This window comes from Sciurus vulgaris (genome assembly GCF_902686455.1).
Source record: "Sciurus vulgaris genome assembly, chromosome: 1".
Taxonomy (NCBI): Eukaryota; Metazoa; Chordata; class Mammalia; order Rodentia; family Sciuridae; genus Sciurus; species Sciurus vulgaris.
The window spans coordinates 172,319,057-172,345,884 of record NC_136461.1 but is presented as its reverse complement, the minus strand read 5'-3'; the positions used below and the strand labels follow the sequence as shown (position 1 = coordinate 172,345,884).

General features: G+C 43.0%; 1 protein-coding gene across 2 annotated transcripts in view; it reads right to left on the bottom strand.

The window, feature by feature from the left end:
- MATN2 (matrilin 2) overlaps nt 1–26,828 on the bottom strand; it is a 142,414-nt gene that overhangs the window by 64,231 nt on the left and 51,355 nt on the right. For both annotated transcript variants that reach the window (XM_079126176.1, XM_079126175.1), the window contains exons 4-5: nt 20,917–21,039; nt 3,833–3,955 (exon numbers count right to left, since the gene is read on the bottom strand). In XM_079126176.1, the coding sequence (XP_078982302.1) occupies nt 3,833–3,955; nt 20,917–21,039 (246 nt within the window). The remainder of the gene's footprint in view (nt 1–3,832; nt 3,956–20,916; nt 21,040–26,828) is intronic.

Below are 26,828 nucleotides of genomic sequence, written 5' to 3'. Positions count from 1 at the left end.
CCTCCACTTTCTTTCCACTTTGGCCTTCACTGATATCCAGGAAATGATGATTATCACAGGTGTTATGATAATAACAGTCAGTGCCTAGTGTGTATTGGGAACTTCTCTCAATACCTTATACCCCACAATCCCATGTGGTAGGTATTGTCACTCTACATTAGGGGCGAGAAAACTGAGGCTCAGAAATTAAATGACTTAAAAACACATGCCTAGGAAATTCTAGAACAGGGATTCTAGAACAGGGACTTCCTGACTTGAAGGTCCTGATGCCTTCAAAACAAGTAAACAAACACTTAAAAATTAAGAAATTTAAAATGGGGAAAGAAAAAACCATGCTGCTTCCTGACTGCATCATTGGTTCTAAGCTGTCTCTGTCACGTTGTTGCCCTGTTTTCTGCTTCCTCTGACATGTCCTCGTTGGTGACCCACCTTAACTCCAAGCTCACCTTGCCTAAAACTACTCATTGTTTTCTTTCTTTTCTTTCTTTCTTTTTTTTTGATACCGGGGATTGAACCCAGGGGCACTTAACCACTGAGTCACATCCCTAGCCCTTTTTTTCATACTTTATTTAGAGACAGGGTCTTGCTAAGTTGTCTAGAGCCTCACTAAGTTGCTGAGGCTGACTTTGCATTCGAGATCCTCCTGCCTCAGCCTCCCAAGCTGCTGGGGCTCATTCAGTTTTCTAAACCCGTTCCTATCATTCTTCCATCACATTGGCTATCACTCTCAGAGTCCTGGAAGCTCAAGTTCATGGAGCCCCTTTTGGCTATTCCTTCTCCCTGTATTCACAGCAGCTTCCTGTATGTCCTGCTCTCTCCCTCTCCATCCCTACACTCACCACTCAAATCCCAGCTGGCTCTTCTTTCCTCTTGTCTGATAATTGCCATAGTCTCCTAACTGGCCTGTCCATTCTTCCCATCTTCCTCCTGGAATCTATCTTACAGTTTCCCATGAGATTAAGTTTCCTAAAATGAGGTTTTGCATTTGTCACCCCTAATTATAAACCCTTAAGTGGCCCTTTTTCAGGAATAAAACCCAGACTCTCTAGCCAGATTTTCAAAGTGCTGAACAATCTGGTTTCTCTTGATAGCCTCATCTTTGTCTCCTACTCATACCTACAGGAATGCTCGATGCAACAGGGCTAGTCTCCCTAACTGTTCAAGTCGAGATGACCTCCTTAACCAGGGGGATGGTGTCATTTAGCAACCAAAATAGAATGCTGTTAGAAGTGAAAAAGAGTGCTATTAAGAACCACACAGGGCTGGGGTTGTGGCTTAGTGGTAGAGAAGCCAAGCATGTGTGAGGCCCTGGGTTCAATTCTCAGCACCACATATAAATAGATGAATTAAAAAAAAAAAACACATAACAGGCATAAACAGGTATCATCCTGGACTAACTCGGATGTATGGTCACTCTTTTCCTAATATCCCCCCACCACACATACCCAGAGGTCACCCAGAGTAGCTGCAAATGGAATATGCCCAGGATCCTTACCAGCCTCTGCTCTTCTCTAAATTTCCTCTCTCTAGCTGGTACCAGGAGTCTCCATCTTTGACAAGACCCTCCAGATCGATGCCCTCAGTTAAGGCTGCCTGACTCAGCTTCGATTTGATGTTCTCACTGTGAAAGTCTCTTCCTGACCTGCCGGCTCCAGAATCAAGTCCGACCCCTCCCAGGCCAACCTCAGCCTTCATGCTTTGAGAGCACTTTCATCTGCATGCTGTCACTGCCCTTGCCTTGGACACCTGTCCAACTGCTTCCCTTCCTTCCACACGCAGATGTTCCAGCACAGCCACTGGGATGTCTCTCTTCTCTGACCTTTGTAGCCTCTATAATCTCTTTCTGGGTACTCAGCAGAGCCCCATGGAGCAGCAACTAGACTTGTGAGAATTGTTCAGACATGCTAGCCAAGGATACTGCCTACAATGTCCTACTTAATCTTCTCACGCTCAGCCTCTCACAGATCAGTTACTTGGCCAATGGCTATCCTAGACGATAGCTGTCCAGGAAGATGATCAAGGACCTACATTGCAGCTGAGCACCTGATCTGTGATGGTGGTGAGGATGGTGATGCTAGGATCGTCTGTGGGACCTGGGCCACACCGGGATGTGGGTCTTTCCCATTTTCCCACTCTTCTGCTAGGATGTCCCCCAACCAAAGGAAAGGCAGACATTTTTACATGCTCATAAACACAGAAGAAGAAGAACCCATCTCCAATAAGCACAGCATACCACAGCTTCCTGGCAACCGTAGCATCTATCTGCAAATGCTTGTCACTTCTCAATAAATGTCAAAACCCAGAAGTTACCACAAAGTCCTTAGAGATACAAAGGTTCTCCACTACACTAGGAAGATTAGGCAATTATTTGGCAACACTCAGAGAACTGGGCTTTTCCACCATCCTCAGTCTCCCAGGGGCCCAGACAGCCTTCCTGGTCCAACCACTCCCAGGGACCCAAACAGGCTCGGGATTCTCCTTATTCCTTCCCTCAGCCATCAATCAGACCTGCTTCCCCTGCTGCCTGAGGGTCATGCACTGACCCTCCTCACTATGGCCTGATTTCCTTCTGACCTAACAGCACCAAAAGTTTCTACCCAATGAAAAACTAGTCAAGGAAAGAAAAGCAGGTGATAAAACAAAAATAGACAGTATGACTTCATTGCGTTAAACATTAGCAATGTTTTGAAGTAGATATTTCTATGGAGAAAAGCATGGTAGGAAACACAATGGACAGTGTATTTTTCTCAACTGGTTAAGTTCATTTATGAAATATATTATTTGTGATAATTTTTATTGCAAAATTCACATCTTTCATATCACTTGCTGAGAATCAAGGTAGGTTGGAAAAAGTAAACCCTATGTGCAAAAAAATAAGCACACACTGTTTGTGGGACCTAAGATAAAACAGGAATCCTGAAAGAAATGGGATATGGAATAGAAAACACTGGATTTAGTCAGAAGACCTAGGTTCCAGTTTTATTGCCAGTCATGTCCTTTTCTTTGCAGATGTTCATCCTCATAAGATCCAGTTCAGCTTTCTAAACACCTGCCATTCGCGAGGCACCGTTCATTGGTGTAAGGATGAATGAGACTATGCAAGGGCCTCGTAGACAAATAGGGAGGTGCCACACACATATTAGGAATTTGTTGGCCTGCTCTGCAGGCGCTCAGGAGAGCTGTTATCCATCACTGAACAAATCGGATGTCATCCCTCTCTCTCCCACCTCTTACCTGCTCACTCAATATGAGTGAGTCGCTCAAATCGGAAGGTGCTCAGCTGACTAAGTTTGAGCTGCAGTTCCAAGTACTGCCTTTAAGACCCCTTTCCTGGGCCACTGTCCAAGGTTACTTTTTGTTTCTCTGTCTTAATATATACAGCTAGGCTTATACCTGGTGGTCCTTTGGGCCTCTTGCTGTGGGAGGAAAGCTGCCAATGACTTTGAGGTACCACACAGCACCCCTGCCCACCACCAAGTGAATTTCATATATAACACCCGAGCTATATTTAAGTCAGACCATCCAAAACATATGCTCCAAATCTGAAGAAAATCTATAGAGTCCTTTCCAAGCAATGAAGTAATAGATGATTACATTCACACAGATTATCATAAATATGTCTTTTGCTGAATGAGCAAATGCTTGCCTTAGCCATAAATGAAGTCTTTAACGTTCAAATTCTGCCTAAGAACCAGACCAAAGAACTGAGTACTTCTTTGAAACCCAAAGGAGAGTAACTGGGTATGTAGGAGGTACATGCCGAGCCTTCCCCCCCCTCCCTCCCGCGCTTAGCTTGTCCTTTCTCACCAAGTGAGGCTGCAGGGATACTCACCCACACACTTTTTCCCATCCTCGGCCAGGGTATAGCCACTGTAGCACTGGCAGACGAAGGAGCCTGGCACATTCACACAGAGCTGCTCACAGGCATGGTCCTCTGTGGCACACAGATCCTGGACTGAGGCAAAGTTGTACGGTTAGAACACAGCTCTGGAGAAGGACCCAGGGCGATGACCAACTCTACAGCACTTGCAAAAACAACTTTCCAAAAATATAATGATAAACGTGATCATAGTAGAAAATTTGGAAAACAAAAAATATATTAAAAAGCAATCCATCTATACCCCTACCAGTCAGAGGCAACCACTAATGATATTTTGGTGAGTTTTATGTGTATGCAGGAACATATTTTTCAAAGCTGGAATTATTTCTCACCTCTATAAAATACATTAAATAATTTTAAATTAACATCAATTTGTATTTTCTGATGCCAGTGGAAAGTACTTTGAAAATATTCCAAGGGCTCTTGAAAATTGTATGTTATCATGGGCAGACATTTGCACTTGTTCACATCAAGCTCCATTCCTATCCTTTAAGTCCTTAAAGTGCTCCACAATCCCAGTGTCACCAATTTACACTAGATAATTTGGCACTGTCTTTGACATTTTGCAGATGGGGCAGCTGAGGGAGGGTACAGTTAAAGGCCTGATACCAAAACTATGGCAAGTCTAAGAATAACATCTAATTCCCACATTCCCATCCCATTTGTCTACAGGAAAGATCCTTGCAAATCCTCTTTGTGTTCTATTTTTCTATCCCAGGAACTAAGGAGGAAAATGGAGAAGACAAAAGAAGATAGATAGAGGTAAGAAAAATGACCAGGGAGATACGATGCATGGCTAATCAGGTCTTATTTTGGTCCAGTATTTATTATATGTCCACCAAGTGCGGAGCCCTGGCTATTCATTCACATGCACATACAGACACACATTTACTGGCATTCAAGAATGTATCCGAGGATGAGAAGGTTAAAGGAATATCCAGTCCACACTGATTCAGTCTCTCCTTGGCACAAACAGGCAGACATACTGGCACTTTTTTCCCAGTAAGGAGATGACTTGAATGCCACAAAACGGTTAGCTCTTTCAGTGATTTTGCCATTAAAATTGGAGAAAATCAGAGTGTATTAAAGGGATTGAATATATTATAAAAGAATTTTCTCTGGTTTAAAGGTATCATTATGACAGTTACAATAAAAATTCAAATATCTAGAAAACTTCATCAGTCCCTGAATCCAATGGTTACACTTTTAATAGCACCTCCTGGATCTTTGGGTTTCATAATTTATTGTGCTTTTAAATACAAAATATTAAAATGATTGAAAAAATAAAATCTATATGATTCAGCATCTCTATTATATAATATTGAACAATTTTTAAAAATAAAATCTACATTATCACATTTTTAAAATGCTTAGGATTACAATTCCATTAATAAGGATTCTTTCTGGTTTTAAAATGCTAAAAAAAAATATTGTCACCCCCAAATCTCTAAAGTAGATGAAAGAAAAAATGATAGACTCAAATTATTTTGCCTCTTACCAGTAGGTTTATATCTTATATTTCCATTTGGGAACTCCAGTTAGGATTTTCCATGTAGATTTCCAATGGATTTAGATATAAGGGAAACACTAATAACCAGAAAAAGAACTCCAGCTGGTATAAAAATCATGGTGAAAAATCAGGAAAGGACAAAAACTACCGTCAGTTATAAACCTAAGCCAGAGTTATAAGCAGCATCTGAATCATAGGGTATTCATTCATTTCTTCAATAAGCATGTGTTGAGCATCTACTATGTCCCAGACGCTGGGGATATATGTTGGTGAACGAAGCAAAAAAGGAGTTCATACAGCTGTCACACAGCTTGTATTCTACTAAAAATAGTAACTTGAAGACCTAGGAAATGTGTTTCTGGCTGAAAGAATAGCAAATGCAAAGGTCCTGAGGTGGAACAAACTGACTCCATTTGAGGAAATGAAAGCCAGAGTGGCTGTTAGAGTTTTGCATCTAGATTGCCCTGCAAGGTCTATGTGTCCAGAGGTGGGTGTTTGGGGAAGTGACTGGACCAAGAGGGCTCTGACCTCCTTAGTGGATTAATCCATGATGGCTGAATGGACTACCAGGAGGTGGGATCTAACTGGAGGAAGGAAGTAGGTCACTGAGGATGTGCCCTGGAAAGTTTATTTTCTGGGCAGCCTCCCTCTCCCTCCCTCCCGTTGTCTCTCTCTCTTTCCTGGTTGCCTTGAGCTGAGCAACTTTCCTCTGCTACATCCTTTCACCATGATGTTCTCTCTCTCTCCCTCCTTCCCTCCCTCCCCCATCCCTCTCCTCCTCCTCCCTCCCCCTGCTTCCTGGTTGCCAAGAGCTGAGTAGCTTTCCTCTGCTATGACCTTCCACCATGGTGCTCTGCCTCATCCTGGGCCCAGAGCAATGGCGCCAGCTGACCTCAGACTGAACCTTTGAAACCAAGAGTCAAAATAAATGTTTCCTCCTCCAAGTTATTCTTGTCATGAGTTTCAGTCACAGCGATGAAGAGCTGACTAACACAGTGGCTATCATCAGATGTAAGCTAAATAATTAAAGCAGGAGGTGGACCATGATGAAACCCCTGAGCCATGCTGACGATGTGGGAGCCTCAGAGTAGGGTGCGCTACTCCAGTCAAGCAGAGATTGGGAAAGGCTGGCAGGTGAGGGCTGCGTGTTTGAAGAATGAGAAACAGCACTCCAGCTGCAAGAACAGTGTGAGCTAAGGTGCAGAAGAGGAGGAAAGCAAGCCAGGCCTGGCAGCCGGATTTCCCTCAGGGAATTCCAGGGGAAGTAGCAGGAGAAGATGGGAAAGGCCACGGACAATAGAATGCAGAGGACTGTGGACACACAGGCTGAGTCGTCTGAACTCCACTCAGCAGGCAAGGGACCGCTCAAGGTGAAAACCTTACAAAGGAGATTTTGTAAGCTCCACAACTGGAGCTGTGTTGGGAAGGATCAGTCTGGCAGCATCACAGATTCTCTCAGTTCTGGGAACACCTCGTGCAGCTCAATGAAAACCATTGCCTTGCTCAGCATTAGTGGTAGGTTCCTGAATTCCAGGCTGAGTAGCTCTGCTTTGCCTGCAAGCTGATGAGAAGACCACCTCTTGCTATGAGGACCTGGACTCGTTCAGGGATCTGACCTCATTCATCAGCTGTCAGTGCATCCCTGCCCTTTTCCCTCCTGGCATGTATCATGATGCTAACTGCGTAAGTCTTTTTGCAGTGCTGTATTCCTGCGTCTCCTTTACTAGACTCTAAGCTTCCAACACTGGTGCGTGGCATCCCTGCACAAAGTCCTGATGACTGAGAAGTGAGGTTCCAACCAGCTGTCCCCCAGCAGCCCAAGTCCATCTCTGGAGGGAGGCAGGAGCTTCTGCACCTGGACACACCCACTCTGCTCTCCAGGTGCTGCCTGCCTCCCTCAGGATGCAGCAGGAACCCCGCCTAACTGCAGTGACCAAGGTGCTGCAGGAACATAGGTGATTTTTATTCCCGATTTACAATTGTCTGACTTCAAATTTTCTAACAAAATTTTCACAATAATGGGGAGAAATCAACATATTCCAAAAGAACTCTTTTGAAAGTATTTTTAAAATTAGTGAATCAGGACCTCACAGCAACAATCCCTGCCCCTCAAGACTTCCCCCTAGGTAGAGGGAGAGACAAGGAAAAGCTCATTTCCTTCCAGACAGCCTGAGAACCTTCAGGAGAGCCTGAGGAAGGTGCTGTCTACAGGAGCAGCAGTGCATGTCTCAGATGCCCAGCAGAACCTCCTGGAGACTTTCTGACAATCCTGATGCCAAGATATCTACCTTCCATTAAACCAGACTGAACGGGGATGGAATTCAGGCAGTGGTGTTTATTAAGGTTCCCCAGCGCTCGAGTGTGTAGACAGATGAGAGTCTTTGAGCCCAATGGATAAAAACGTCCCTGCAGTCCTTCAGAGGGAAGGGGCCCAGACCTGGGAGTCAGTCTCCCCTTTATTATGAGATCCCCCTGCAAAGGTTCAGTTTCCTCTTTCAAACAAATCTCAGAGCGATTGCTCCCCTTGCTTCCGTCTCAGAGCAGCTCAAGGAAAACCAGATGCATGTGAGGGTGCAAAATGTGGTAGGACCAGGAAGGAATACTGCTCGCATTCCAGAAGAACCGTCCCATGAACGGTGAGCATGCCAGTTGGCTCCAAGTGCAGTGTCCTTTCATACTGTTTTTAGAATGTTGGGGATTTATGGCCAGGAGTGATTTGTATGGACCCAAGGGAAACCATTGAGGGATTAATCTAATTAAACAAAGACAAAGGAATAAATACAGACGGGTTCTGACAAAACAACTTTGTTGTTTTCCTGGCAGTGGTCGCTTCCATTTGAAACAAGGACAGATGTTTTTGGATGATTCCTTATGCTTTTGAAAAACAGCGTTTTTTGTTTTGTTTTGTTTTGTTTTGTTTTCTCACAGCCTGAGAGGATTTCACTGGGGGTGATAAAACAAGCCAAGGAGGATGGGGAAGGCTTTGGCTTCAGTTCCTGTTACTCCAGCATGGCCTTCCTCCTCCTTCTCCTCCTGGTATCCACAGTCAGCTCATGGCTTCAGTCAGATGTGACCTCCTTCAGGAGCTTTCTCCAAGCTAACAGGGCTTAAATCCTTCCTCCAGGTTCCCATAGATTAGACACATGGCTCGCTCTAGCACATGTGCATTTAACCGGTTATTGGAAGGACTTGATCACATGTCTGCCTGCCCCAGTACAGCTTGGTTTTGATCCTCAGATCCTAGGGCCATGTTCTGGTGCATAAGTTAGTGCTCCATAAGTGTTCAGTAGCTGAAGGAACAGAGACAAAGGCTCATATGCCTTGTCTCCCAAATGGGCTGTTCCGAAAGTCTTAAAACCACTCTCTTCCTTCTGAAACCGGGTCCTGAGAAGATGAGTGAGACAGGAACACAACTCTCTTTAAGTCTCTGTGCCTCCGTTCATCTGCAGCAGGGGGTGTTCCCACACTGGAAGCAGGCTTGGAGTACAGTGACATCCGGGCACCAAGCCCCAGCTGTGTAGGGAACCTGTGCGTCTTTCCTGGGAAATACTTAGCTGGCTGCTAAGTATTTTCCAGTTCATCACTGTGGAGAGGCTGACAAGAAACAAGACGAAGAGGTAAAAATACATGGTCCGTCTTATAAATAGGAAAGGGCATTCAGGAGTATTGAGAGGAGGTCTTCCATTTTAAATAGTGTGATCAAAAAGTTGATTTGCTTAAATGATTTTGTGCAAGGACCTGGGGAGGTGACACGGAGCCATGACGGAGGCCGGCTGGAGCAGGGCAGTTGTGTCTCTTCGGGAAGGGTGGGGTGAGGCCGGCAGGTAAAACTGTATCAACTTTAGAGTCAGACCTGGTCCCATCTGGGTGACTTCTGTTAACTTCAAGTAAGTGACTTTGGTGAGATTCAATTTTCACTAAGAGGTTAAATAATTAAGTGGAGAAAACACCTTATTTGCCAAGTTAAAAGAGAAAAATCTAGATGGAAGAGCACCTGGTCTATATTAGTCTCCTCCTTTCCTAAATCTGGGGGAAGGGGGAAGAAAGGCCTTAAGTTTGGGGGCAGGAAGGAGAAAGGTCTCTGTGGTACAGGCCTAGGAGAGAAGTGAGCCTTACCAGATTTTGCCCACATCACAATTCTAACAATAATTTCATTTTATTGGTTACCTAGGAAAACTACAAACACCGATATTAAATTCAAAAAAATGTTTTAAAAGTACCTTTGGCTAAGTTTCATTTGCTAAATTGATCTGTTATAGCTAAGTAGGCAATTTTGAAGTTTATAACAAAAGATCTGGCCAGATTCACGCTCTACCTTGCCAGAGGCAACTGTCAGCACGCAACAGATGGTCCATAATATTCACTCCTCCCTTAGTTCCTCGAGAATCTCACAGGGGATGGTGGCTGTAGCTGCTTGGGCTCCACAGGTGAAATTAATTAGTAAGGACAGGCTCGCTCAGGGCCCCCGAGCTGTGCTGAAATCCACCCCAGTATTTCCCCAGAGGTTCGCAGGCACCTTTGAATCCAGTCTTCCTTTATTCATCATCTCAGCCCCTGGCATTGGGTCCCAGCCTAGAGAACTTGGGAAACTTTCATCAGACTATGCTGGAGGAGGGGAGCACGGGACAAAGACTGCGGCCGCCTGGTTGATATCATCCAGAGCTAAATCAAAGGGTTTTTTTTTTCTATGGACTTTTCAGAATTTTAGACAAGCCACACTGTGTGTGGTTTAAACCAATAGCAGTTTAATTCCTCCTTTGGAGTTAAAGCAAATGAACACCTTTACCAGTCGCTCTCCACTTTTTATAGCTCCTGGTATTATTTAACCCAAGATGTAGACATCAGAAATAGTTTACCACAGCAAAAGCAGAGAGAGGTGTGTTATTAGGGCTGCAATTTCACTCAACTGGAAATGCTGGGGTCTCTGCCCACCCCAACCCAAAAACTTGCCCAGGAGTTAGGGACCCACCAAGGCAGGCAAATCCCAGGCCTGCATTTGGGGGACCATCCCCTTTCTTTCATCGTATCTGAAAGCACTAATCTTATTTTGACAGCTGCAGTTTGGATTTAAAGACTTTCAACAGTAAATGTGAGTCATCAGCCTTGTGCTGAGAGAAACAAAACGAACCCAAAATCACAGAGAAAAACAAACCTGGCCTTGCAGGCAAACTCCAGCTGGGACTGCTCCCCTTTCTCTCAAGGTCCAATTCTTTTTCAATCAATTCTTCTCTTCGCTAACAAGATTTTGGTTTTCTTTGGGGAAGGAAAAAGGAGGAAGGGGAGGGGAATTCCCCAAACAAAGCCTTAAAACATAAGTAAATCTGACTGAATGAGGTTGATCAAAACAATAAATAAACGTGAACAGTGTCCTAATTATGCTTTTCCATTTCCAAATGGGTGGTGCATCATTATGTTCTTAATATAAACCCCCTCCCAAGTGGACTCCCCCAGGGAGAAATCTGGTTTAAAACATCTAGGTCAATGGTTCCAAGCTAGAGTAGACATCAGATGCCCGCTGGGGGCTTGTGAAAACACATGTTCCTGGGGTCCTCCCCCAGAGGGCCCAGTCAGTAGGTCTAAGGCAGGCCTGGGAACTTGCATTTTAATAAGGTCCCTGCAAAGCAGATGCAGCAGTCCTGCGGATGGCGCTTCTGGAACCGTTTGTCTAGGTGCTTATGAAAATAGTGAAGGAGAGGAGAAGCCGTTCAAGCTCATCTCCCTTACATATGTAATTCTTTCTTAACTGGCATTTGTCCACTCACATTTAGTCCATTGTTCTCCCCTAGGACTCTGTTCAGCCCAGATTCCCTTTTTTTTTTTTTTTTTTTTAAATCCCGTCCCTGGCACATCCTGATCTCTAAGCTACTGAGCTCAGCAGCCAGGGTCAGGAGGGAGCTGGAAACAGGATCTCCTTCGCTTACTAGGTCCCCACATCTGCTCGTGCACTCCTGGCAGCAGCCCGGTCATTGCTCTTGATTCTGCAGCAGAGGCAGCTGCTCTGTGCGTGAGGGTCGCTTGTTCGCCCTTCCACTCTTGCTCTGCCTGTGAGCTGCCCCAGCGCTCACACCCTGATCTTCACTTTCCACACTCCCTCCTTCCCCAAGATTTCCTGCCCTTTCAGGGTCAATGACCATCACCGAGCATGTCCAGCCCAGGCTTTTCCTTGAACTGGAATCTTCCATCTCAGCTGCATCCAGCCGCTTGTGTGGCTTCCCTTCTGGACCCTGCAGTTTACCCTCAAATCCCGGTTTCCTCTCTGAAATAATCTGTCAGTGTCAACACTAGTCCCACCCACCGTCCCCATCTTATGTCATCAACTGCTCCCTGGGGGCTGTGATTGTTGCTGTGGTCTCCTTAATTAATTCTATGAGCCTGAGAAGCACACACACTGAGCAAAAGGAACCAGTCGGAATTGCAAACTGATTGTCCCTTTTATATTCTGTTCTGCAGGTGTGGGGAACAAGGGAAGCCAAAGTCTGAGTGTTTCTTGGGTCTCAAATACATAAGAGAAATGCGCCATTAGAATGTCTGACCACAGAGGGGAACCCACAGGGAATGAATGATATCTATGCCCCACTCTGCCTCCTTCTAGCCCAAACATAGATTATTGTGAGTCCCCAAAACTGGTTTTGCCCTTGACCCCTGTGTTCAACTCCTCCTAGTCACCAAAGAACACCTTTGGGACTCAGCTCGAGAATCTAATCACTCCACCATTTGTCTCAACTCCCATTCCTTCCCTGACCCTCTAAAGTTATGCCTGCAGGTAGACCAGTCTAGTTCCAGGACTCCTTCTTTGATCTCTTTTCTTACAGCATGTTATCTGAGTGCCGCTTACCTTCCCAAATCTTCTGATTCATATGTGCTAGCTCCGATGAGTTACAATGAGCATACCATGAACTGCACATGTTTAAGGCATCTAATTTGATAAGCTGGACAGATCAACATGTCATTGCCACAATTAAGATAATGAACATAGTCATCACTCTCAAGTTTTCCCTCATTTGGCTTTGTAATCCCTCCCCCTGTTCTGCCCCTCAGCCCCCAGCAAACACTGGTGGGCTTTGTTATTGATTAGGTGCCATTTGCCAATGGAATTATGAAGTAGGTATTTTTTTCCATCTAGTTTTTTATTCAATGTAGCTATTTTTTCTTTCTTTCTTCTTTCTTTCTTTCTTTCTTTCTTTCTTTCTTTCTTTCTTTCTTTCTTTCTTTCTTTCTTTCTTTCTTCTTTCTTTCTTTCTTTCTTTCTTTCTTGGTCAGTAGCTCCCTCCTTTCACTGCTAAGAGTCCCACACTGCATGATGTGTCACAGTGTGTTATCCATTCACCTGCTGATAAACATGTGCATTGTTCCCAGTTTGGGACTATGATGAGTAAAGTGGGTATGAACATTTGTGTTCAAATCTTTGGACAGAAACTTTCACTTCCTTGGAGCAAACACTAAAAGTGGAATGGCTGGGTCATGCGGTGGGTAACATTTAACTTTGTAAGAAACTGCTAAACTGTTTTCCAAAGTGGTAGAAGCTTTTCACATTCCCACCAGCAGTGCAGGAAAGTTCCGCCTCCTGACTTTGCCAACACTTGGTATGGCCAGTGTTTTACAATTGATCTCTTCTGGTGCACGTGTAGTGGTATCTCCTTGTGGTTTTAGTTTGCATTTTTCTACTATCTGATAAAATGTTGAGCATCTCCTCATTGGCTTCTTTGCAATGCCCATGTCTCCTCTGGCTTAATGTCTGTTCAAAACTTTTGCCTATTTTTTTTTGGGTTGTCTTGTTACTGAATTCTGAGAATCCTTTATATAATCTAAAATCCTTTGTTGGATATGTGTTTTGCAAATATTTTACCCCACTGTATGACCTGCCTTTCCTTTTTAGTGGAAGTGTATTTCAAAGAGCAAAAGTTTTAATTTTGATGCAGTCATTGGATTTTTCCTTTGTTTTGCAGCTTTGCGTGTACTCTAAGAAATCTTTGCCAAACCTGAGGTCACTAAGAGTTTTTCTTCTACATTTTCATTTGGATATTTAATAGTATCCACTCTTACATTTAGCCTTGAAATCCATTTCAAATTAACTTTTTTACATGGTGTGAGATAAGGTCGAGGCGATTTTTTTTTTCTCTTTTGCGTATGATGATCCATTGTAGCAGCACCATTGTTTTGAAGGTCCCTCTCACTGAACTGCCTTTGACCCTTGTCAAAAATCATTTCACCATATACATAGGGTTTATTTCTGGACTGTCTTCTGTTCTGAAGATCTGAATGTCCATCTTTACATCAATACTACGCTGTCTTGATAATATTGTTGCTTTATAATTAGTCTTGAAAACAGCTATAACAGCTATAGCTTCTTAAAAGTTTTAGTTGATCTTCATAATTGTGAATTTGCTACTTGCTAAAAATTTGCTTATAACTCCCAATCAGTGCTCGCAACATTTTTTTTAGCCAACTGTAGATAAGAGAAGGCTGGAAATAAAATTCCAGTCGCCAACACATCTGTTCCCAACAGAGGTCGAATAAGGCAATGCTCAGACTTCTTGTTTCAGCTCTCATCCTGTAAAGGAGCAACTTTTTTGTAGTATAGCTAGTGCCACTGTTTTTTTGTACTTTTTCATGGCGATATTGATGGCACCCAAGAGTAGTGCTGTAGTGCTATCTGGTGTTGCCAAATGCAAGAAGGCAGTGCTGTATTTTATGGAGAAAACGACATGTTAGATAAACGTCATTCAGGCCTAAATAGTGCTTCTGTTGGTTGCATGTTCAGTGTTAACGAGTCAACCACACAGACTCAATAAAGCTTGCTTAAATGGAAACATGAGCTACTTTTCTGGCAGGGGATTAATATTCAGAATATATTCTTTAAAAAACCACACACACACACACACACACACACACACACACCCCACCAAACAACTCAATCAATAAATGGGCAAATGAACTAAATGGACACTTCTCAAAAGAAGAAATATAAATGGTCAACAAATACATGAAAAAATGTTCAACATCTTTAGCAATTAGGGCGATGCAAATGAACTTCTGAGTCACTATATTGAGATTTCATCTCACACTAGTCAGAATAGCAGCCACAAAGAACACAAACAATAATAAAAGTTGGAGAGGATGTGGAGAAAGAACATTTTTACACTGTTGATGGGACTATAAATTAGTATAACCATTATGGAAATCAGTATGGCATTTCCTCAAAACACTGGGAATGGAACCACCATGTGACCTAGCTCACTGCTTGGTATTTATCCTAAAGAATTAGTCATCACACTATAGTGATACATACATACCCATGTTTACAGAAGCACAATTCACAATAGAGTCTCCATGTCCATCAACGGATGAATGGATAAAGAAAATGTAGTATAGATACGCAGTAGAGTTTTATTCAGCCATAAAGAAGCGTGAAATTATGTCATTTGCTGGTAAATGGATGGAACTAGAGAACACTACGCTGGGTAAAATAGGCCAAGCTCAGAAAGTCAAGGGTAGAATGTTTTCTCTCATATGTGGAAGTTAGAAAGGAAAAAGGGGTAAAAATGAGAAAGATTTCATGAAAATAGAAGGCAGACAATGGAGTAGAGGGAGAAGAATGTGGGAGGAGGAGAGGGCGTGGGGTGCTGAGGAATTAAACGGATCAAATTATACTGTTAAATTATGTGTATGGACAAATATGGAACAATGAATCCCACTGTTGTATATAATTGTAATGCACTAAAAAAAGGAAAACATGGAAACACATAAAGCAAGGTTGTGTACTGACTGACGAATATTGTGAGTAGAAGCTCATAGGAACCTAACTCTGCACTTTCCCTAGAAGTATCTGCTAACTCAGTATTTGTGAATTAGCATGAGAAATAATGAGAAGTGATTATGTTTGGCTATTCCAGGTTTTTTGTATTTTCATATATACTTTAAAATCAAGTTATAAATTTATTTTTAAAAAACCCGAATCTGCTAGGATTTTGATGGGAATTGCTTTGAATCTACAGTTCAATTTGAAAAGAACTGACATTTTAGCCATACAGTCTTTCAATGTATGATATAAGATATACCTCCATTCCTTTAGATCTTCTCTTATTTATTTCAGTGTATAAATCATGCGTATATTTAAAATTCATACTTAATTTAGATAGTTAATGCTATTATAAAGGTATTTTTAAATATAGATTTCTTATTTTGTTGCCAGTATGCAGAAATAAAATAATTTTATAGATTGACTTTTTATCTTACCATTTTAATAAATTAATTTATTAGTTTGGGTAGATTTTTTTTTTGAAGAGTCCATTCGTTTTTCTACATAGGCAATCACATAATTTAATAGTAGTTAGCTTTACTATTTCCTTTGCAATCTGTCTGACTTCTAATTTCTTTTTCTTTCATTATTATTCCAATTAGACCCTTCAATACAATGTTGATAGAAGTAACGAGTCTTGTTCTTTAGGTTGTTTTGTTTCTTATTTTAGAAGGAGAGAATTTAGTCTTTCACATTTCAATACGATATTAACTGTAGATTTTTCTTATAGATGCCGTTTATCAAGTTGAGGCACTTCCCTTTCATTCCTACTTTATTAAGAGGTTTGTTTGTTTCTTAAAATGTGTATTTTTTAGTTCTAGGTGGACACAATGCCTTTATTTTATTTTTATGTGGTGCTGAGGATCGAACCTAGGGCCTCATGCATGCTAGGCAAGCGCTCAACTACTGAGCCATAACCCCAACCCCTATTGAGAGTTTTTATCATGAATGAACATTAAATATTCTACATCTACAGAAATTATTTTCCCCTTTTAAAAATTTGTTACTATGGTGAATTACATTGATTTCTGAATGCTAAGCCAGTCTTGCATTCATGGAATGGATTGCATGTAGTGTTGATATATTATTCATTTTAGATACAGTATTGTTAGATTTTACTTGCTACAATTTTGTTAAGAATCATTGCATCTAAATTCATTAAGGATGTTGGTTATAGTTTTCCTTTCTTTCTCTAATAATGTGATTGTGTTTCTGGCTCAGGCTCCTTGTTGAACTTTAACATAAAAGCTATCAAATCACTTATATAGCTTGGGAAAAATAATGTGAGAAACATTTCCACAGAATAAGAGTACACTGCATTTGGTATGGTTCTTGAGATAGAAAGGGAGAGAGAGAAATCTGTACAAGAAAGTTTACATATTTTGCCAAATGAAATTTTATACATGTTGCATTTTCATTAGCTTACAGATAAATCAAGTATTCCAGAAGGGAGGGGAAATATCTTATTTAAAATATATATAGAGAGAAAAAGAAACAAGATAAGGTTCTTTCTTGTTAGTGAGAAAGGAATACCAGGGAAGGGAAGTGATAAGGGAAATATTCACATAAGGAGGGGCCCACTCCGTGAGATTTCTTCTCTTCCATTTTTTCAAATGGGGAAAAGGAAGGACCTAAATCTTTACTGTTCTAGCACTATGCTAATGCTTTTGATATGCAAAACATGATCTCATATAATGTTATTTGAAAGGCAAAAGGAATCTACCATGTTGAACTTCAGTAAGTTCTAAATCGCCCTGTGAGATCCTGGAAGGCGAGATTCTTAAATGCACTTGAGCTAGTCTTTGAATGGAAAAGTACTTTGAAGACAGCTGGTTTTTCACTCAGAATGGGTTACCTGAATAGCAAAGAGACTCAACACCAGGTCACCTAACGATGGATTTATACCACTCCTGAAAAAGAGAAAATAAGTGAGGTGGGTAGAATGGGTGGGAATAACACTTCAATAATTGAAGGACTTTCTTTGGGGAAGGAAATAGCTTTCTGGCAGATGGCTTCAGATGGCAGAAACAGGATCAAAGATGGAGAGTAGGATTTCAGTTCAGCCACTAATCCAAGCTGTTTGGATGTAGGATCCACATGCTTTGCAATGACCCAGTTCTCAAGAGCCATGGCCCATCTGGGATACTGGGAGGGAATAGCATTCTGGGGTTATATGGAAGAGGGAGTCAGAAGTCTGAGAGTCAGCATCCATTACTCATCACCACTCAAAGGATCTATGAATCTGCCTCCTTTCTCCACCAGACAAAGAATGAATAAATGTGTGTGTGTGTGTGTGTGTGTCTGTGTGTGTGTGCGCGCACATGCACATATGTGCTTTTTTCTCCCTCTTTCTTATGTAATATTTTATTGGAGGTTGATGGGCAAACAGAAAGAGCATCCAAAAGGCTTCCTGCTGTGAACATTCCCAAACCTCACAGCACTCAGGCTGCATCCACAGCAGTCCTAGGGAGCCCAGAGGGCAGCCGCACAGAGACAGGGTGACCCTCTGTCACAGCTACTCAAAGAGACCTGTCAAGCAACCATCTGTCACCTTGCCTGGAGCTCCAGCAGAGTCCCAATCTGGGTCCTCCCAGCAGGGCAGACTCCTCACCAGCCACAGCATCAGCAGCCTCAATGGCCCAACAGTGAGTCCTGAAACCACATCCAGGACCACTGCTTTTGAAGGCAGTTGCTTTAGTGGCCCTCCCATCATCATTTTGTGCAATGACAGATTACAGCAGTTGGCAGTGAACTTGGGGAGTTATCAGTTGAATGTTAGTCCTGGTGAATTAGTTCTGAGTCTCTTCAGGACCAGCGAGCCATGGAACCTGTCTGTCCAGGGCTTGGAGAAGGTTCTCCGGGTTGCAGGGATGCCCTATTGCCATCTGGGAGCCCTCAAGTATCATGGGAATGTATCAAATGGTGGCTCAGAGCTAGGCCATAGAAGGATTTGGATTCTGGTTTGGTCACATTGCTAGCCATGTGACCTTGAGTAAACTGTCTAACATGTTCCCTATTTTTCTTATCTGTAAAATGATAAAATTAACTTTAAGAGCTCATTGTGAGAACTAAATGAGAAGACAGAGGTAAAGAAAGCATTCAGGGGAGCCGGGCACATGGTTAGGCCCAACTGTGCCCTACACACTGAGCTCCATATGGCCTGCAGTCCCTGTTCATCACAAGTCCGGTGCTTGTTTATTTGATTCACCCATGCAAGAATGGGAGCTCCAAAATGAAAGCAGCATTGCTGTTTTATTCACTGTTTTATTTCCACCGTTTTACATGCTGCCTGGTGTGTCGTCTTTGCTCAAGTGCGTGTCGTAAAAGAAAAAAATAAATGAACCAATCCATGAGGGTCTGAAAGAACGAATGGCAAGCACTTCTTAGGGAGTAAGAGGTGTTTGGGATGAGGAGGTGTAACCACATTCCTTTCCACCTAGGACAGAAAATAAACATGGAGATAGCAGGGTCTCCTTCCTCTTCAGGCCCACCTGAGTTTTGCAGGGACAGGTTCCTGACAGCAGTTGGTAAACAAAGGTTGGTGGATGGCATAGCTCTCCCTCGCCAAGTTTTAACTACTCACTAGACCAATTAAAAGGACTAACAAAGTCTGTCAATGAGGTCAGTATTAGTTTGTTGCCACCCTTCCCATTTTATGGATAAGGAAATTGAGAGTGAAGAAGTTTAAATTACCAGCTCAGGGTGATAACAGCCCCAGGCGGTAAACAAAATGTCAGGATTCAAAGGAGACCCATAGGCCCTGTTCTTCCCACAAGGGCACTGTTATACCAATTTCAGAAATGCAAAAAAAAGACTCATGAGTATGATCTTTTTCTGACAGAGAGAGAGTCATACATAACCATACCAGCTAAGTCTGGCGCTGCAGGTAGTGATAGCTTAACTTCCTCAGAGTGACTGGCAGGCAGGTCAGATGGGCAGCTGAGCCCTGCTTCAGCTCTCCTCTCCTGGAGGGCGATGCCCCTCCCAAAGTCCCCTCGCTGCAGCCATACTCTTTGCAAATCCAGACCAGTTAACCCAATCTCTGAGTGCGAACCCAGGAGTCACTTCCTGACTGATTTGTAGCTATCGAAGTGTGAGAGCCACAACCCTGGGCCCCTATCACACCTCCTGCATGCCTCCTCCCTGCTGCCCCACCTCAGGGTCTGTCAGAAGCTCCAGTGCAGCCCCAGGCAGGAAGTAGTCCAGGGACATCAAGAGCATGGAGGGCTCAGGCGGCGGGGCTGGCAACCCTGCTCATAAAATCAGAGGGAGGACCTTCTGGTTTATTATTAGTTGGTGTCAGAAATCCTCTGCCTGCTGCCTAAGCCAGCCCATGGGAAATGGACATTGGCAGCTTCCCAGATCCCTACTGAACACTGGGACATCAGACAAGGAGAAGAATCTTCATGACCCTAAGAAGGGCAGGGCAGCAAGGGAGTGGGCAAATGGAGGGAGGCAGAGCACACCTGAAGAGGTCGGAGGATGACTAGGAGATGCTTAGGTTACTTGCTAAGCAATGTGTGAGACAGCGTAAGATGACCTTTCCCAGGCTCTCCCTGTTCTTAAGTAAATTCTCTTAAACCCCATGAGTGTTTTCTGTGAGTGATTTGTGTTGTGGATCCTGGATCGGATCTTGGAGCGGAAGATGAGAATGATTCCAACCACACATAACAAATGGGGTGCTGGGGTCTGAGAGGAGCCTAAGAGAACAGACTCCCTGACCTTCAGAGTCCAGAGAGCTCCGGAGAAACAGGACTGGAGGGACTCAAGCAGATGTTCCCTAATCTTGGGGAGCCTCCAGCCATGCACTCAACTTTTTAACTGAAAAGTGAGAAGAAAAATGGAAAATGTGGTTTGGCTCTATAAATGCAATACTAATTACAGCCATTCGTGCAAACTGTTTTCCATTAATGCTTAATTGCTTACCATGTGGTATAGGAACAATTATGCATTGCAAGATGTACTTGTCAGCTTGGCTGAGTTCTGCTTCCCTCCATGGGTGCTGGTCTTCCTCAGGCTTTGCTTTCATAGCCTGGTTGTCTGTGGGTTAGGACAGCCCCTTCACTCAAGTGGGGAGAAAGTAAGTGTACATATGTATGGGTAAGTCTGTAAGGGATCCCTGTAAGGGATGGTTACCTGGTGCCGGCTCAGTATACCATTCAGCCTCTGGGATTTGGCCAAAAAAGGGAAATGTGAGTTCTAACACTTTATGTCTGTTTGTCCTTTTTAAATTTAGGAGACCAAGAAAGTGTCCCTCACCAAAGCAACCAGATCCCTGCATACCTCTAAAACAGAACTTAAGTAATCATTCCCAGCTGAGGTTAATAACTCATCTTAAGTCCATGCTTTAGAGGAGAGAATAAAATATGGAAACAATTCCTCAGGGTATAGTTAATAAAGACAGCAGATAAAAAGGTTCTTCAGTAGCTGCCCCTAAAGAAGTTTAAAGGTGAAGGGGACCAGCTCACATATACCAAGAGACTTTTCTGAGAAGGTGCCTCCACTAGCCTTTCACATTCTGCCTGATAACCTACTCTATGCCACGGTCTGGCTTAGGCACGGTGATGGGCAGAGTGGGGATAGGGTCAGTACAAAATATGAAACCTTATTTCTGTCCTCAGGGAGATGGTAGGTGAATTGGGAGAGGGACAGATGAATAAAATAAATTAAATAAGCCCACATGAAAGAAGAGAAAGCAATGTAGATACATCAGCAAAGCAATCTTACTTCTGCAAGTCTTCTGATCCAAGTTGAGAATGTAACCTTGTTTGCACCTGCAGACGTATGAGCCAGGGGTGTTGATGCAGAAGTGGGCACAGTTGTGCTCCAGGATGCTGCACATGTGGACCACTGAAAGGGAAGACACAGGCAGTTCAGTTGACAGTGACACCATCCCTAACTTATTCCATCCAACAAACATTTATTCTGAGCCTACTCCGTAAAGGAGAGGGCAGGACCAAAGAGAAGTGAGCTGCAGTTCCCAGCCTCAAGGGGCTTTATGGTCTAAGGTACTCAGTGCGGGTGCAGATAGGTGGCATCAGCAACTTAGAGATGCAGTCCCATGTAGGGTCACTGGGCAATGGTGTTAGGCTGAACCATATGAAATTGCTGACATCCAGTTGTTTTTGACCTACAAAACAAGCAATTTCCAGTTTAACTTAACACCATTCAGCAGGCAGGGACATCAGAAAGTTTACTGACTACCAGAAGATGCCTTAGCTAATGTGAATTTTCCATAGGTAGAGTTGGAGTTGGAGGAAAAGCTATTAGTTAAAGGAGGATGTGTTAAAGAGTCAAAAGTTTCAAGTCCTAAGAATAATACAAGTTTTTAAAAATGCAAAAGTATACAAAAATTTGGAGTAACAATGCATTCACAGGTTTCATATTGCCATGATTTTTATATCTCAATTTAAAATATTTGTGCATTTAGTTTCTGAAGTACTTCAGCTCTTAGATGCATAGATTCTTGCATAAGTCTATCTGGAGCTCATAAAATTCTCATTATTTTTTACATATTAATTTATGACTTTACTCAACATAATGCAACTCAAGCATATTTAAAATTAACAATTGTCTCAGACACAAAAGATGTCTATATGTAGAAAATAATTCTGTGAAGTTAAAGTAAAAGGGGCACTCAGAACAATCCCATTCATCTAGCACTTAGAAAAACTCAGCTACTGATGAAATCCATCTTAAGCACATGTCTCTTTATGTCTAAGTAAGAAATATGATAGGCAATAAATGGAATAGGGGAGTAAAATTGTTTTATTTCATGACAGTACAATATCGTTCTGAGTTCTTTCTTGTGTTTTAGCTCCTGTTAGGATATAAATAACATTAGGAAAGTTCATAGATTAAATGCAATCTGTCATTTTTACTACCTGGTGAAATAATCATCTTTTTTGTGATGCTGGGTAATTTCTTAACTTCTTCATATAAAATGGGAATACGAATAGCAATGGCTCATTTGGGACTTGGTGAGGGTTAAATTATCCAAGATGGTAAAGTGGTTAGAAGAGTGCCCAGTAGGGGGGAATGCTCCATACCATTTGATAACTGCCAAAGTAAAATGTAATGGTGGGCAATAATAATAATAGACATGTTTAGGTTCATCCTATAAGTATTGATCTTTGATTTGGATTTTCATTCCACATTAATCAAGGTTCTATCTATACTGATACGTGTACTGTATTTCATAGAATCTAAAATGTACCCCAATTTCAGAGATGTTCAAGTGTGAGGCCATGTACAGTTGATCCTCATTACTCGTAGATTTTGTATTTCCAAATTTGCCCACTCACTAAAATTTATTCGTAGCTCCAAATCAATAGTCACAGCACGTATGCAGTCATTTGTGGACACACTCTGAGAGGTGAAAAATTTGTCATCAGATGCAGATGTTCCCAGCGGAGGTCGAACAAGGCTATGTTCTGTTTTCTTGTTTAAGCTGTCATATTTCATACTGCAAACAAGTCTTTCTCACAGTCTATTTAGTGCCATGTTTGGGGCATTTTTGAGCTTTTCATAGGTGATTTTGCTGTTTGAAAGGGTGAAAAACTGTCTAGTGTTCCCCAGTGCAAAAAGGTTGTGATGTGCCTTTGGGGGAAGATATGTGTATTAAAATAAGCTTCATTCTTGCACAAGTTATACTTTTATTCATAGAGTTCAATGTTAATGAATCAACAATATGCATATAGTAAATAAGTTGTGTTTAAACAGAAACACAGAACAAGGTAATTTATTGGTCAGTTGACAAAAATGTCGAATGACCAAGGGTCACAGAACCCACATATTTACCTGGGATGCTTTGCATCCTGCAAGCCTCTCCTCTCTCTCTGGACTGCTGGCATCAAGTCACACCTGGGCATAGGGACACTCCTGAGAATCACATAGCATGTCACCATTCCTTCATAATGAAGGAAGTCTAGAATTTAGGCAGTCACCCCTGGTGGAGGCCCCAGCAATGGGCCTGGTGGCTGCCTCCTTATTTGGACCCTGACAGACAAAGTAAGAGGAGGTGTGAGGCAGGGGAATCCCAGGTGGGCAGCAGGCAGCCCTGTGGGAGGAGGATGGTGTTTGGAAATAGACTACCCAAAACTCAGATTGGCCACCTATTATAACCTCAAAGAATTACTTAATTTCTTTAAACTCCATTTTCTTCCCCTGCCAAATAGGGACATTAAAAGAACTATTGCATAGGATTTTGGAGGAGCAGCTTGTAACTAAGGCTTATTTTGGTCATGTACCATTAAAACACACACACACACAAATTGGAATCAGGAGTTTGTAACTGGGCACAATGGAGAGCACCGTATTAGGAGCCAGAGGACCCGTGTCCTCATCTCCTCTACCTTGTAGAACAAGTGGAGGAAGAGATGGTGTGCAGGGAGCTCTTGTGAGGCCTGTTTCTTCACCTATAGAACAAGGCATGGGTGGGTCTAGGGACCCTCAGTACAGACCCCCACATTTAGTCTGTGTAGCATCCCCTTCTCTAGAAACTATCCTTCCCTCTCATTCCAAATGCCTGGCGACCGTGGGAGCTGCCTGGTGGTCTGAGGTGGCTCCACTCCTGGTGCGACAGGTTGGTACAGCGTTTGACAAGTAGTCTTTAACCGGCATTCAGAAACTCGAACTTAGTAAAGGGGCTCGAAGGAAGGGTGGGTAAACGGGGGCCCACGGGGCCATGATTCCTGCCCCACAGACCAGAGAAGAAGGGGAACAGATGAAAGCAGGTCACTCATTTCTCTTGTCCTTGTTTCCACTAGTAATGACACAATCCTCTCCCTCCCTCCCTTTCTTTTTCTTTACTTTTCCTTTCTTTCTTTCCCTCCTTCTCTCTCTCTCTCTCTCTCTCTCTCTCTCTTTCCTTCTTTCTTTCTTTTTTTGAAGTAACAGGATTTATTAGAGTAATAGAAAGCAAGCAGAGCTCCCAAAGAGGGAGGAGTCCCAAGAAAGGGGTACCCAATCCCCTCCTTTTCAAATCTAGTTCAAGTCCAGTTTACAACACTTTCAACCCCCCAAATCCCAATTTTACTATAAAGAATAAGGTTTTTCCATCTCCAGAAGCCTATGGATGAGTGCTGAGTGACCTGAGGAGCATTTGGGCCTCGTGCTCTGCCCTCCTGTGGGTGGGTCTTTGCAGGACGATTCAAGGGGAGAAGACATCCTGGCTCCTGATCTGCCAGAAAGGGCCCCATTAGCCCCTTTCCCCAGAAGATCTGGGTTTAAACTCAGTCAAGGCTTCACATTCAGAGGGAGAAATAACTAATCAGCCATCTAAATCATTGACAGGATTGGACTTTTTGTTCAGAAAATATTAAGAGAAATCTTTTTTGACAAACTATATCAATGACCAGAAAAGTGTTCAACATGGTGGGGTTGACTTGAAAGGAACAATTACTGGGTATGTAAAACCGACATCCATCAGCCTGGCCTCCCCACTTCACAATGGGGCCTCAAGGGGGTATAATAAGCATAGACTTTGCCCAGGCCAGTCCCTGAAGGGTGTGTCTTCAGAACACTATTATGACCTTAAATCATGCCTGCTTTAGCTGGGACAGGGCTATTAAGGTTGGAACAGCCTTGCTTTGGCTCTAAAATGCCAGGCCACATTGATAAAGCCGGCACTGAGAGATTAATTAAAAACAGCCCTGCCCAGGTTACAGTGAACCAGAAGGACAGACATGCATTTTTCAGCCCCCAAAAATGCATGTTCTCTCTCACTGGGCAGCAAAAATGGTGGCCCCCAGGATGTGTGGGTTTTGGTCACCTTGTAGACAGGACTTCAATTCACAGGACAGATGGCCTCCAAGCCTATCTGGCAGTCTCAGGCATTGCTTAAGTATGGGACCTCAGGATTTTCCTTGGCTAGTATGGGAAGTCACTGCCCCACCAGTATGAAGCTGCTGCTGAACCCAGGTTCATGGCCACACAGTCAGCAAGAGCTAAAACCATGGCTCTTGCCCAGGGGAGTGTAGCTTTAGAGCCTAATCAATTCCTAGTTGCAGGATAAAGGTTCCTGCTCTGAATACATCTGGACACAGCCTGTCTCCTGCAGTCTGCAGATCCAGCACCACTTTCTGCACTGCATGTAGTATAGGTGCCATTAGCCCTTCCCCCACTAAAATCCTGTCCTTCCTAAGTGCACAGTGTCCTCCACTCCCCTGTCTGGACCTTCATGGGCTCTTTCCAAACTGGGTCATGACCCCTGATTGGGTAGTAAAAGCTGAGAGAATTGAGACTAGCATTTACATTTCTTTTTAAAATAAAATTGAGCCAGACAGCGCACACCTGTAATCCCAGTGGCTCAGGAGACTGAGGGAGGAGGACTGCAGGTTCAAAGTCAGCTTCAGTAATTTAGCAAGGCCTTAAGGAACTTGGTGAGACCCTGTCTCAAAATAAAACATAAAAAGGTCTAGGGATGTGGTTTAGGGGTTGAGTGCCACTGGGTCCAATCCCTGGAATCAATCGATCAATCAATAGAATAAAATAGAAATGAAACTGAAAATATCATCATTCTTTGCCTGGATTACTGCATTCACCCTCCCCATGCAACTCTGACCAGCCAGCTCCTACTCCTCTTTCAAGTCTGTGTAGCACATAATGGTTAGGATGGAGCTCCTGACCAGAGTGCCTGGGCTCCCATTTCAACTCTTTCACTTAGAGCTATGTGACTCTGGGCAAGTTATTTAACCTCTCTGAGTCTCAGTTCCCTCTACTATACAATGGGAATTTTAAAAGCACCTACTTCACTGGTTAGTCAAGTGAATAAAAAGATCAATAAAATTCAAATAGCTCAAAAAAACATATACACATGTTAATAACAATAAATGTTAGTAAATAATATTACTTCCTCTTAAGGCTCTCCTGGAATACCTAGCCAGAAACAGGCATTCTTTGGCCCAAGTTCCCCAATTCCAGATGACTCTGAAGCCTCCACAGTGTATGCTTTGGGTTATCAACGATTCCATTTTTCCTGAATAAGAGCATCTTCCCCCCAATCTGGAACCCTTGGACATGGTGTGCAGAGGTAAGAACTTAGGCTCTGCATCTCCAACTCTGTTCCTTGAAGTTGCTTAACCTTTATAAGCCTCAGTTTTCACTTCTGCAAAATGTGGATAATAATAGTGCCTGTCTCATGGGGCTGTTCAAAATATATTAAATGGAATCAGGTATGGATAGTGCCTAGCACAGGACACGATTAGCTGTTATCCTCAGGATGCAGCCCAATCAATGTTCCAAAGACTCTCAAAACTTCAGAGAGGCCATCTGTAATTAGAAGATGCTCTTTGCTATCGTCTGACCACTGGAGTGCAAATCGAAACTGCATAGTCTGTGGATACTCAGTGTATTCAATTGTAATAATACACAATGTGTGTGTACTGAGCAGGGCACTAACGTCTGTTCACACATCTACTGTGCGTATAAAATCCCCATTCTAAAGATGAGGCAGTGGAGGCTCAAATAGGGACCCTAAAGGATTTGCTCAGCATCCAACAACTACAGTCTCCTCACCCTGCAGCCTTTTGCCTAGCTTTGAATGCCAGTCACAAAGCAGGTTTACCAGGCAAAGTGGGGCTGTACGGCTGCTATGGGAAAATGGTCCCAATAAGTAAAAAGTGAAATGAGCAAAAGGT